This window comes from Mesoplodon densirostris, chromosome 4 (genome assembly GCF_025265405.1).
Source record: "Mesoplodon densirostris isolate mMesDen1 chromosome 4, mMesDen1 primary haplotype, whole genome shotgun sequence".
Classification (NCBI taxonomy): domain Eukaryota; kingdom Metazoa; phylum Chordata; class Mammalia; order Artiodactyla; family Ziphiidae; genus Mesoplodon; species Mesoplodon densirostris.
Window position 1 is genome coordinate 63,947,621 of NC_082664.1, and position 14,358 is coordinate 63,961,978.

A 14,358-nucleotide genomic window follows, 5' to 3' on the forward strand; every position below is an offset into this window, starting at 1 on the left:
TTCAATAGGTGTACTTGTCTTGCCTCCACTTTTAAAATTACCACCATATCAGTCAAAGACTATAATCCCTGCCACGCTTCCTTCAATTCCAATACCAGAATCTTGGCCAGCATCTTAAAATTCACAGTGAATAAAGAAAACCGGTCTCTAATTTAAATACGCTTGACCTTCTGTGGGGAGCAAAGTAATCACAGCTTTGTCATGCTCTGGTTTGGTTCAGTGGGTATAAAAACATGTTCAGATAAAATCAGGATAGATCCAAATTTCCCCCCATCCTTCAAACTAAACCCAAGCAAAGTGTTGTTCTGGTTTGTAGTCTCTTTGGCTTAGGACTAGGCTTGCCCAAGGATTTCTCCATTGGAGATGGTGTGTGTACCCGGTCTTGCCAAAAGTGTGACTTTGTAACTTGTCGTCCTTATAAGACCCTGCTCCCTTCTAACTAGGTGCATCGTTTTTTTTCTGTACACTTATAAGAATGAGAAGTCCCCTATCAATTATGCTAAGCCAAGTGGTGTTTTGCTGGCATGCTCTCTGCTAGCCTGGAAAATGTGAATTTCTCTCCAGGAGCAAAATCTTGTATGAATTGTTTCCCAGTTTTTCTCTCCACTTTGAAATCTACTTCAAAAGTTATTATTTGGCTAACAGCTTATGTTTTCCTTCCCTTGAGGTCTATAGGATTTGCCTCTGATGTGTGGATGGGGCACAGGTTATCCTTCTACTCTGTCATTTTTATCCATGTTACATATGAACATAATCATTCTCACCCCCAAATATGAAACTAAACCTTTAGGAAATTGCAAAAGCCTGTTTCACCTCTATTTAATCTTTAAAGATGTTCAGCCCAAGAAGGGAATAGTCTCCCACCTATGCTCTATGATTAAAACTTAAGGATCAATGAACTGATAGCAAATGTATCATCGATGGTAGAATCTTTAAAGATAGGAATTTTTTAAAAATTAGTTCAGGGTTTGATTCTCGTTTTGGATAACACCACTAAATATAGCTCTACACACTCTATCCTGGGAGCTTAATAATCTAATAGAGACCAGTTAGATTATGTACAGTATCACAAAGCTTAGTGATTATTTTCTCCATAGGCAATTAAAAAATGCTTAAATTTAGTTATATTATGTAGAGACAACACAAAGTAAATATGACGGTACTTTGCGATCCTCTCTTTCCAGAAGAAGAGAAGTTGAGTTATATAATAGGGAGTGAATGTGTGGCTCTGTTTTCAGAACGTGTGAGAAGCTAGCTTCAAGGGCATGTCAACATTCATGATGACGTACTGAGTTAAGTTCAAATTTTTCCTGCATTACCATGTGAAATCCTGCCAGGAAGCTGTTCAGTACCTAAATTATTTCTTTCCAGTCTGTGATTCTTGTAGGCAGAAAAGTGAATTATGTGTATGAATCCATTCCTATAGTTATCTTTCAACAGTACCTAAGGCAGCAGCCAAGTCGCCTCTCTATTATCATTTACAGAAAATAGACTTCAGTCTTCCACTCAGCTGTGCCAGAAACCCTAGATTTTTGCTTTCAGAATTGAGACTTTGAAGTAATGATAATAGCTACCATTTACAGAACATCCACTATAGGTCAGATACTGTGCAAGATGCCTTACATGTTTTTTCCTTTATTTGCTTTTTTAAAGTTATACAGTTTTTGTAAATTACAAAATAATTGTTTTCACAGATCAGGTAATACAGGGCTATGTAAAGAAAAAATAATTGGTGATTGCTTCCACTACCGCCCTGCAATCGCTTCGCTTTGGTAACTGCTTTGTCTCCTTCTACCTTTTACAGTGCTCACGCGCACCTGATACCTAATTCTCCCATTATCCCTATAAGGTCAGTGGCTCTATCTCTATGTTATGGATAGGGGAAATAAAACCTAATACAGTTATTAGCTCTAAGGAACTGAGCATTAACGTAGAGGTCTCTTTATAGAAACCACACTGTTTTCACTGGGATAAAGAAAAGTGGGTAATGAAGACGCTTAAGGGAAAATCGTTGTGTTTCTGGAACCATGAAGAAGCAAAGGCTCCTTCCATGTTGCCAGCCCCCTCTGAGTAGTCACCCCTGTGTCCACAGCGCAGTCACCTTCCCTCCTGCTCTGCCAGCAGTGCGGGGGCAAAGCACAGGGTCAGCGTCTCGTCCTGTCACCCTGAGGCCCCGTGTTCCTCCAGGCGGTTATTGGACAGCAACTTGGTGTTGACATAGCTTTGTGGCTCAGCATCTGGAAGAGTTTGTTTAAAGCAAATTACTTTCCACTCACAGATTGTTTAAAAATAGGCCTGCTCATCAAATGTAAATTCTAGAAAGAATATAATTATATTTTGGATGTCTTTTTGTCCCTAATCATGCCTTAGTAAAATAAACTGCAACGACAAATTAGTGAAATACCTAAGCTGAAAGAGATGTGTAACTGTGGAATTTTGAGCCCGATTCCTCTTCTTTCACTTACATTTTGTTCTCAAATAAAAGGAAAAGTTTTTTTCTTTTTTCAGATTTATGAAAATGCTTCAGGACTTCGAGGAATGAAGAGCTTAAGTGATCTATCTCCTAATGAGCAAGGGTATTTTCCTTCCTAAGTGTAGCAACTGGATATCCTCTTAACAAAGCAGTATTTTTCTTAAGGCCCAGATATGGACACTCACTTCACTGTATAAAGGTCTCATCCGGTTTGCTTTCCAGTCATGTGATGAAATCCAGTGCAACACCTTATTCCATTGGCTCTAAAATGCACCCGAGTTCCCCTTGCCATGGGAAGCAAGTAAAGGGACGCATGTGGAGCGTGCTGTCTTTGGACATGGTGTGCCTAGAGCTCTTCTCTCGCTTTACAGAGGGAGGAAATCCACTGACACACACCCCACGCTTGTGCCTACTGGCCATGCTCTGATAGCTATTTACCCAAGGAACAATGCCTAAAACCTCTGTCCATGATCTCACAAGGTAATCAGAGCCAGCTATGGTCAGTAGTTGGATGGAAGAACTCCAGAAAAAATAGCTGAGGCTGCCATAAGCCATCTCTGTGATTTGTTGGTAATTCTGGGCTCTCAGAGAGTAAGGAATCAGTGTCCCAGAGTGGTGCCTGGGAGCATTGTGTAGACAATGGATCTTCTCTTTTATTTAAGCCTCTTAAGGACTTTTAATTTTTAAAAGAATTTTTTATTGAAGTGTGTTGATTTATAATATTATGTTTTAGGTAGGCAGCATAGAGATTTAGTATTTTTACAGTTTATATTCCATTAAAAGTTATTACAAGATAATGGCTATAATTCCCTGTACTGTACAGTATATCCTTGCTGCTTATGTATTTTATACACAGTAGTTTGTATCTCTTAATCCCATACCCCTAACGCACCCCTCCCCCTTCCCTCTCCCCACTGGTACCCACTTGTTTGTTCCCTATATCTGTGAATCTGTTTCTGTTTTGTTATACACATACATTTGTATTATTTTTTAAATTCCACATACAAGTAATATCATACAGTATTTATCTTTCTCTGTCTGACTTATTTCACTAAGCATGATGATTTCTAGGTCCATCCACGTGGCTGCAAATGGCAGAATGTCATTCTTTTTTACGGCTGAGTAATATTCCATTGTGTATATATAGCACATCATTCTTTAAAAATTGAGGTATAGTTGATGTACAATATAAAGTACAGGTATAAAACATAGTGATTCACAATTTTTAAAGGTTATACTCCATTTATAATTATTATAAAACATTGACTATATTCCCTATGTTGTACAGTATATCCTTATACATAATAGCTTGTACTTCTTAATCCCCTACCTCTATCTTGCCCCTCCCTCCTTCCCTCTCCCCACTGATAACCACTAGATTGTCCTCTGTACAAGTCTGTTTCTTTTTTGCTATATTCACTATTTTGCTTTATTTTTTAGATTTCACATATAAGTGATATCAGTTTTCATTCTTTTTTATGGATGAGTATTATTCCATTGTATATATACACCACATCTTCTTTATGCATTCATCTGGTGATGGACACTTAGGTTGCTTCCATATCTTGGCAATTCTAAGTAATGCTGCTATGTACATGGGGTGCATGTATCTGTTCGAATTAGTGTTTTAGTTTTTCTCAGATATATACTCAGCTGTGGAATTGCTAGGTCATATGGTAGTTCAATTTTTAGTTTTTTGAGAAATATCCATATTGTTTTCCATAGTGGCTGCACCAATTTATATTCCCACCAACAGTTTATGAGTGTTCCTTTTTCTCCACATCCTCTCCAACATTTGTTATTTGTGGGGTTTTTTGATGTTAGCCATTCTGACAGGCGTGAGGTGATTTCTCATTGTATACCACATCTTCTTTATCCATTAGTCTGTTGATGGACACGGATTGCTTCCATATCTTGGCTATTATAAATAGTGCTGCTATGAACATTAGAGTGCATGTATCTTTTAAATTTTTTTTTTCATTTTTTTTGGATATATGCCCAGGAGTGGAATTGCTGGGTCATATGGTAGTTCTATTTTTAGTTTTTTGAGGAACGTCCATACTGTTTTCCATAGTGGCTTCATCAATTACAGAAATTTGATTTCATGTTTCATAAACATTATAGAATATTCTCATGGGTAGATATAAAATTTTTCAGTATACCTCTCCAAATAAAAAGCAAAGCAAAAGTATTTTTATGTTTCTCGAATATGAACAAAGTACCGTACTAGATAGTTAACACAGTGCATGGCACCTAGTAGGGCTCAATAGGTGTTTGTTGAATAAATAAATGCATAAAAGAACATGGAGTTCCCAGAATTAACAATTGGCAATAGCTGACATCAGAGTTAAAGTAGACTTTGAGTTCCTTCCAATGGAAATACTTCTGGCAGGTACCAGTGAACTGAAGATTTTTCTAAATCAACATGGAGAGCAGTGTGATATCACAATATTAGCTCCATTCCAACCCACTTATTCTTCCATGCTTGCAGCTCTGGTGCAGTCAATGAAAGGTATATCTAGGAAAGTTAGAATGCAATTTGGCCCATAGCTGGTAAGTAAATATGAAAATTGGAGTGAATCTAAATATTGAAAGGAAACTGAATTTGTGGGTGACCTGCTGGGTTGGATAGTATTGGAATCATTTGGCTGATGATGCTAATCAGTCACCATTTCGTTTTGAAATGGAAGACCAGTAATCAAATAAGTTTAGTAAAACTTGTGTTTACAGAGATCTAGTCAAAATGATTCTGTATTTTCCTAGTGGAAGTCATGTTTTGCCTTTCTAATTAAATATTTGCTTACATGTGTGTGATACAATGTCTCTGAATGAAGCAAAAAGGACACTTCTAATTCTTACAGGAATTAGAATTTAGGTTTTTCTTTGTCTCAAGGCCCCAAGTTACCAGAAAAATATATTTGTATTTATCTGTTACCTGTATCAGTTGGATTATCAAACTCTGAAAATCTTACAGCATGTGTATAACAAGAATGAGTCAACAAGCATGAGAGCACCACTGGATGAGATGTAGAATTCTGCTTAAGCCATTTTCCAGTACTTTTCCCCTAAGAATATTACTTAATCCTTGGTTTCCTCACCTGTAAAATGAGGATAATATACCTGCTGTCCACATTACAGGTTGTTGAGAGAGGCAATCAGATATGATAGGATGGCAGAACCATGCAGAGTATAAAAGTATGAACTTGGAGTCTGAGGGGCCTCAGTTTGAGCTCTGGAACTTCCACTAACTCTGTGATATTGAGCAAGTAACTTAACTTTAGTTTCCTCATCTGTCAAATGGGGATAAAGATAATACCCATCCCACACACTTGTTCAGAGGATTAAGTAAGAAGATGTATGTAAAGTACCAAGTATCTATGATAATGACTAACATTGATGAGCACTTCCTGTGTCTCAGGTACCTGGTAACATGCATGTATATGCTCTCTAGGGTATAAATAAACTGTGTCAGGTGGAGGCCTGGTTAGTGTGCTTTTCCTTTCCCAACCTTTGCTCCCACATGGTGGCCTTGCTTCTACAGTCCATAGACCCGTCAAGTGAAGAGTTCTTACCGAGGATGTTTACCAAGCAGTAGGGAAGAGACCATTTTACAGGATCTACTGCTCCTGAGAGGAAAGCCCTGGGGTGATGACCTAGGAGATCTCTAGCCCAGGAGTTGGATATGGTTGGCTCCCAGAAAAAGCAGACCTATGATCTTGCACTCTGGATGCATTTCTGTAGGAAGGATCATGTCGCAAGGGTCCAGGGCTCTGGGAAAAGGAAACCACAGCCAAAAGGAATGAGCAGGAAGAGGCTAGTTATTCATGTCCTTCCTCCCCCTCAAATCAGCCTCCACCTTTTGATTGTCATTGCCTTCAACTACCAAAGAAATTACCTGTTATTTTACTATTAAAACTAGTTTTATTATCATCATAATTGCCATTATTATTAACAGCTAATGTATAGTAAATGCTTACAGAGGGCAAAGTTCAATGACTTATTTATCATCACAACAACAATCCTATGAGGAAGATTCTGTTATTATCCTTATTTTACAGATGAGTAAAGTGAGGATAAATCAGAGGATAAAATACCCGCTTAAGCTAGCAAGTGGTATTGCTGGGATTCAAAGCTTGGGACTCTCTGGCTCTGACCCCCTATTTCTAACTACTGTACTACCCCCTGATTTGCTTAATTATTCACAGCTGAGTTCAAACTCAACAAGGCACTTGAGTCAAAAATCCATGTGTTACATTTCTTCGTACCTACCTAACATCCAAGCTGGTAGAAATTAGGCAATGGGCCATCAGTAAATGCTATTTGCATTGACATATACACACTACTATATATAAAATAGATAACTAATAAGAACCTACTGTATAGCACAGGGAACTCTACTCAATACTCTGTAATGACCTATATGGGAAAAGAATCTAAAAAAGAGGGGATATATGTATATGTATAACTGATTCACTTTGCTGTACAGCAGAAACTAACACGACATTGTAAATCATCTGTACTCCAATAAAAATTCATTTTAAAAAAGATGTAATAGAAGTCCTCTCTTTAAATTTTGATGATTTAGCACACTAGATTTTTAAATGATAGACACATCTTTATACCTGTTTTATTTAGGGAAAGCCATGCTAATCTGCACTTTCATTCAAAGTCATTGGTTCCTCTGTTGCTGAAGAATCTAGATGGCCTCTGACCTCCCCATCTCTCCTGCCCTCAGGGCTTCAGAGTGGGTGAGGATGGAGAGAAAGCTTGGGCTAGAAGCAGGGAGGACTGGTGTTGGTCAGTCTGGACCCAGGCAGCCTAGTTTCTTTCATCCCCAGGAGAGCTGCCTCCTTTCCTTGCTTTGCCTTCTAGGCTGCCTTCCTCACAACAAAAGAGCAGTGCCTAGGAGTTTGCTCAGCACTTTCAGAGTCTTTCCAACAGAAATGAACTTCTGCTCAACTTGTCCTCAAGTCTCTTTTGAAAACCAAAATAAATAACTGGGGTTAATAGTCAATGTGCCATAACAGAAACAAAAAAATCCCATTTTGTAGCAGAGAGAGTGAACTTTAACCTTCTGAGAATTTTTGGTTTTCCAATATGACATGTCTTTTATGGTTTTAAGGTACGTTCCCATGTGTTTTTTTCATGTCACAAAAAAAGGGTTTTCTTGGGATTAATGTAATTTATTGTAATTAATCCTCTTAAATGAAAAGATGAATTTGAGTGTAGAATTGTAGCTAGAGTTTTTAAAACATTTATCAGTAAAAGCTATAGGGTTTACTCTCTAAACAAGCTCATTTAAATGTATCAGGTTAATTACGTGGCTACAAAGTTGGATGAAAAGCCTTGATTGGATTTGTTCTGTTCTGCTGACACAGCCTTAATTGCACATGATAAGAAAACACTTTTAGTCAGTGAGTGCATCAGACTGCCATGATCACTCCAGCAACCTTCTCCAGTGATATTTCAAACAAGCGTCATGTCAGTGCTTGCCTTATGGGAAAAAAATTAAATGCTGAACGTTTCCCCTTATTTACTATTCAGTATTCAAATTTTAAGAGGGAGAGAGATCCTTTGTGCTGTACCTCCAAAAAGGAAACAGTCACTCAACCTTATTTAAAAACCCACATGTATTGTTGTAATTGTACTGTAATGAATTATAAAACTCAGGGCAAACTACAGTGATTTCTTTAGCAAGTTCCAAAAGTAGAACTGACTGGATTCCAGCAGTCAAGGTATTTCAACCTTGGGTAATCAATCAAAGGGCTGGAAAGAAATAAATTAAAGGTAACCCAGTACTCTCAACACCATTGATTTATCATTTATCATAGCAAGTGTTACACACACTGATTGCCCACTTTCTTGAGGAAGTCTACAATCAACTGCTATTTATCCACAGCCGATTTCTAACCTAACGCCAGTTTAAACTATTGAGGCAATGGAATCGGGACTAATTGTAACATTCACTTTAGAAAAACATAATTAGAAAGGTAAATATTCAGGAGCCAAATATACATTCCTTCTGGATTATGCAGTTATGGATTACCAGTATGGATTACTAGTTTATCTATATGGTTAATCCCCTCTATTAGTGTGCATGATCCAGGATTGGATGCAACTATTGACATGTTGAAAATGATGTTAGTTATTATATGACATTAGTTTCACTAATTCCATCAAAGATATTTTTTCTTTGCCAACAATCTTCCCTTTAAGGCCTGTTGTTATGCATGTAATTTTGTTTACTTTGGGGGTTTCCTAATTTTAAAAAGCATGAATCTAGGCATGATTATTCATCTTTGGGGAAAAATAAGTCCCTAATAATTTTGGGCTTGAAGGGAAGTTAAAACAGTAATTTATTCTGTTTCACAGTCCCAAAGATGACCTTTCTTCTCTCTCGTGCAGCAACCATCCACCATGAGTTATGCAAGACACATCATTAAGAAGGAAGGCTTGGGACTCCAGGGCCTCAACAAAGGATTTACAGCAACTTTGGGACGTCACGGAGTTTTCAACATGGTTTATTTCGGCTTCTACTACAATGTCAAAAACATTATTCCTGTCAATAAGGTAACTGTTTAATAGATTAAAATCCTAGAGGAAAAATCCTATCGATGATAGTTGCATTTGTAGAGTATTTATCCTTCCAAGTCACTGTGCTGAACTCTTATGTCTCTTATCTAAGTTGATCCCCACATCAGCCTTGTTTATTGAGCGTTGTGATCCCTATTTTGAATTCAGAAACAAAGGCTTAGAAAGATAAAGTAAATTGCTCAGAGTCACATAATAAAGAGCAAAGCAGAGCCTTGAACCCAAGACTGACACCAAAACTCATCTTCTTGAAGAGTGCACCATTACACCTGAATGCTTCACATTTATCACTAATAGAAATTTCTAGAAACTGTTATTACTTAATTTTTATCTCAGAAGCATAACTTTCTCAAGAAAGTTGAAATTTTCATAGTGTAAATAAATTTTGAGTTCATGAGGGAAAATTATCAGCCTAAAATTTAAATTTTACCCAGATAGTAATTTTTAAATTCACCTAAGTTAATTAGGATAAGTAGTAAATCAACTCTTCTAGGATCATTCACTTTTGATATAAAATAATAATAATAATTTTTAATGGTAACTTACAGATGTCAGCAGCCTTTCAACTTTGACAAGATAAAAGTAACACATGATGTTTTAAAATGAACATCTTTTACTAGAGCATCACAGAATTTTCTCCCACCATCATACTGCTTGCCTGCAATCAAAATTGCAATTCTGAAAGCACCAGCTGGGGAAACATTTTTCACATGCAGGCAGTTTCCCACAGGGATTCAGTTCTTCATTTTGCTTAGTACAAAAGTATTGAAGAACTTTTTATAAAGAATAAAAATATTTCTAATATGGCTATCACCTGATTCTATAAGGTAATGTTGGTTACAGTTGCCTTTTTCCAGCTATCCCCTGTAACCTAGGCCAGTACTTATCTCAAGTAACAGCTAAATCCAAGGCATGTTCCCTATTTAACCATCTGTTGACATTGCCTCACTCGCCAAAATTGTTAACCAGGTTTCACTCTATTTAGAAACCTCACTTTTTGAGTATAACCTCATGTTTTGTTGGTCTGAAATCTATGAATGGCCACAGAATACATAGATCCCCCCACTGACTGACAATTCTGACTCTGGTGGTCCTCAGAGCTCTTCTCCTGTTGGGTTCTTGAAATACAGAAGTAGAGTACAATAAACACTTTGGTCGTGGATGGCATGACAGAGTTCAACTCTACATACATTAAAAAAATGTTTTTAGCAGGAACAGTTTAATAATCTTTGGAGCCCTGGGCGAAATGAAAATGTTCAAAAATTAAGAATTTCAAGACAGCAACTGTAGAGCAATAAACCAAGCATGGGGCTCCTCTAAGTGCAGGCTCTGGGCAACTGCACAAGTCACACACCCATGAAGCTGATGTTTTTTAAACTCTGAGATGAGTGATTTATACAACGTGGGAGAAATGTCCATGCCTCTATTTCTCTAGCTATCCAAAGGCTTGCAGCAGATAGAAATTACACACAATGAAATGAATGATATAATTTACAAATATCATATAAATAATATATATTTTATTATATATATTTGTGCATGTATTTTAATGCATACGTTATTACAATAATATGAACTTGGTTATATTTAAAGAAGAATTTCAGAAAGATCAATAAGATTTATATATGATCGTGTTACTAATGCTTAAAAAAATCCACGAATGCAAACTTCATTCTACAATTAATCAATACACTTAAGTTTTAAATGTTATGCATTATGAAAAAAAAGAAGCTTAAATATTTATTTATTACTTAAAAGACATCATAGTATTCTGAAATTATGGAAAGAGCTCACTTATCTTGCCAGCTTACAAGGGTCAGATTATATTGGCCCTTATAGGCCACACTAAGGATTCTTCTGTTTATCTGAAGAGCACTGGGAAGCCAACAAAAGATTTTAAGCCGAGGAATTACCTGATCATTCTGGCTGCAGCGTGGAGAATGGGTGGAATGGGGGTGGTGTGCAAAAGACAGAGTGTAACATGGAAATGATTGTTATGTGCAATGCTGGGGTCTTGGACTACAGTGTTCATGGTGAAGACAAGGAGAAGTGGACAGATTTGAGAAATGTTGAGAAGACAAAATCTATAGGATGTGGTGATCGAGTCTACATGCATGTTGATAAAAGGGGTAGTGGGGAGGGATGGTATCTAGGTTTGGGGCTTGAACAACTGAAAGGATAATGGTGCCATTCGTTGAGAATGAACAAGTTTGGGGGAGAATATTATGGGCTGAGCCTGGAAAACTGAGTTTAACCACATTTGGACTCTGAAGTGCAGATGTTGAATCAGTGATTGCACGTGGGATCTTGAGAGGAGAGCTCTGAAATGGAGATAGACATCTAGACAGCAGTAGTGTACCCGGGCGAACATACTTTTACTGGGGAATGATCATGGGCCAATCACTTTACTGCTCTGAGCTTCAGTGTTTTTAATCTGTAAATTGAAATGCTAAGATTGTCCTTTCTACCTGACAAAATGGTTTTGAGGATTAAGATAAATAACACATGAAGTTGTTTGTGCATTTAAGGTGCCGTGGAAGTGTTAAGTGTGGAGGTGCTAATGACAGGTATGGGAGGAGGAGTAGAGATGGCACGGAGGGTGGTGGAAGCAGTTAGCGTCTAAACTGTGTGAAGAACTTTTCCCCAGGACTGTTCCTTCTGCACTTAAATGAACGCTGTGGGGTTAGTTGTGGGTTTTGCTTTCAGGGGTTTTTTGCCTAGAAGAAAGTCATTGATCTTATGTGTTCTGTAATCTAAGCCTGATTCAAAACTGGGAAACCAGTATTCTTTAAATTTAAACCATAATAAATCAGTCCTTTGTGAAGAGGAAGATATGATAATCATTAAAACATGTTGAAGAACGTCATCAAGTTGTTAACCACGAGGAGGAGGTGGTGTTCCTTGAAGACTTTTTTCCATCTTTGCTCTAGGCTGGCTCTAGCCATACGCTCCAGACAGTTTGTTTACAGGGTTATTGTTTCAATTCCCTCACCCAGCAATTGGTCATTCTGTTGTCCCAAGGGAATTTGAGATTTCAACAACTCTGACTGGCATGGGATAATTCTAGATTTTTCTTTAATTTAACATTTTTTAAATTGATAAATTGTCTACCAGCGTTTTCCATTTTCAAAGTATTTAATTTTACAAGAAACTGTCCATAATGATCATGTCTGAGAAGTGGAAATGGAGAGTCCTATGCGTGTGTGTTTGTGTGGAGCAGTGGGGAGAGCAGGAAAAAGCAGGGAGCAGTGGAGGGAAAGTACTTTTTCTTTACAGCATCCTGAGCTGTTGGAAGCTTCTACAACAAGCATGTATTAATTTTATAATAGGAAATAAATCCGTGAAAATTTTAATAGAATCTTATAAAATAGACTACCTAGTTAACTTTTTAACACTTTACTTAACTCTAAGACTATGTCTACAGAGGTAAAGTAAGAACTTGAAACAGTAAGTTCAGATAACTCAGGTCAGATACCCACCCTGAAGTTTTTAACTTTAACTCTTCAGATTGGTAATCTCTGGTACTTACATTTTTCAAGCTTCACAGAAATATCCTGACCTTCTGTGCCATTTTGTACTATTAAAACCATTTTTGTAGACTTCATGATTTTGCCTGATCCTTGTCACAGTAACTGTCATTTTCAGATAAGGAAAGAAAAACAGGAAGTAAAGGCCCAAACTGAAAGTTACTGACATAATTTATCTGCAGGTATACAGCAGTGGGAAGGAAAGAACCAGAGGCCAGAACTCTTTCTGCTATACCATGTAATGCTTTAACTCTACATCTTACCTTGTCTTTTGTCACACATAAATTGTCACTTTAAAATGATTACTAAAATTTAAATAAGTGAACTGGCTACAACATCTAGACAGTGTAACCAGATTCTGCTTTTGCCTCATTCAGACCTGGAACCTGGTCTTCCCTTTTCACATCCTTAGTCTCTGATCCATAGAAACAAAGGATTATGAGACATGACCCTGGAAGAGCTGGGCATTACCAGTTTGAAAATGGGGCTGTGTTATATTCTTGCAGACTTATTTTTAGAATCTAAATATTCCTATAGAATGGTGAATAAGTGGTTACAATAGAAAAATTTTCTTTGAATATTAACTGACCATGGAATTCATTTAATGGTGGCATTCATTTTCATCTTGCAGTAAATGGAATGGAATGTCAGTATAAAGAATTATCCCTTCTCCCCAAAAAGAGGCCATCACTTCTTAAAGTAAAGCCTTCTAGAAATAGATATTGATTAACTTAAATGCTGACATCTTTTTAAAATATCAGTGAAGGTAAGCTTTGATTGCAAAACCGAGTTCTTTCATTTCCATTCCAAGGTAGGGTGTTCAGAGCATTTTATTTGTGATGTTGACACACAAATGAGAACGGTAAGATTTAAATGTTACATCTCTTTGATAACTTTGTCTTCTAGTTCCATATTTACTGCTTTTCCTATATTTCCATAAGTAAAATAATAATAATAATAGTAGAAATTGATGTCTAATGTTCATGGCTGTCAACAGTATTAAACTGTGCTTTCACTTTGCATCCTAATTAAGCATGTTTGCAGGTTATTTTGCCAAAAACAATAGACCTTTTGTGTTGAATTCTGCCATGATATAAATCACATGTGTGGGTTAGAAATATTGTAGGAGAGAACAATTTTTCATAGGTTCAATCCTTCTTACTTAATAAACCATTTAGACCTGTCCCTGTGGTCATTTTACTACAGACGGTATTAAGTCAAACATTTTATTTTCTCCTAAGGTAATATCCATAAAAGATTGCCTTTTAGAAATGCAAATGTTTTTCTTTTACTTTTGATTTTTAATATTATCTTTGTTTTGTAAATTCTGTAGAAAGTCTGAGGGTGGTGCCAGATGCACTTCAGTTTATCAGAAGAAATGTGGAGTTATGTTAGTTTCATGATTTAGAGCTCTGTCCTTCCCTAAGGTGTGCACTGGGCTGAATGAAAAATGCACCTTTGGGTTCCAGTGGAGAACTTAGACAGAGCTGTTTATATTTTGAAAAGAAGAATCTCAGTAGAATTAGATCATAGTAGGATTTAATTTATGACCATTTATTTTTCTGATTCTCTCTTACTTGATCATTAGTCTTACCAATCATCCGGTAATGGGAAGGGCAAGAGCATTAAAGTTTCATTAAGAACAAGTCTCCTTTCTGGTAACCACTGGGGTAAAACAACAAGTATATATATTATCTATAAAATTCCGGGACATGTGACAAGATTCTGCGGTAAAAAGTGGTATCTTTCATTGGCAGTTTTCACAGA

The 14,358-nt window shown here is 36.9% G+C and overlaps 1 protein-coding gene across 1 annotated transcript in view; it reads left to right on the top strand.

Moving 5' to 3' along the window:
• The window catches only part of SLC25A21 (solute carrier family 25 member 21), a 537,589-nt gene that overhangs the window by 489,426 nt on the left and 33,805 nt on the right, over positions 1–14,358 (top strand). Inside the window, exon 8 of the mRNA XM_060098159.1 lies at positions 8,879–9,043. Within this exon, the coding sequence (XP_059954142.1) occupies positions 8,879–9,043 (165 nt within the window). The remainder of the gene's footprint in view (positions 1–8,878; positions 9,044–14,358) is intronic.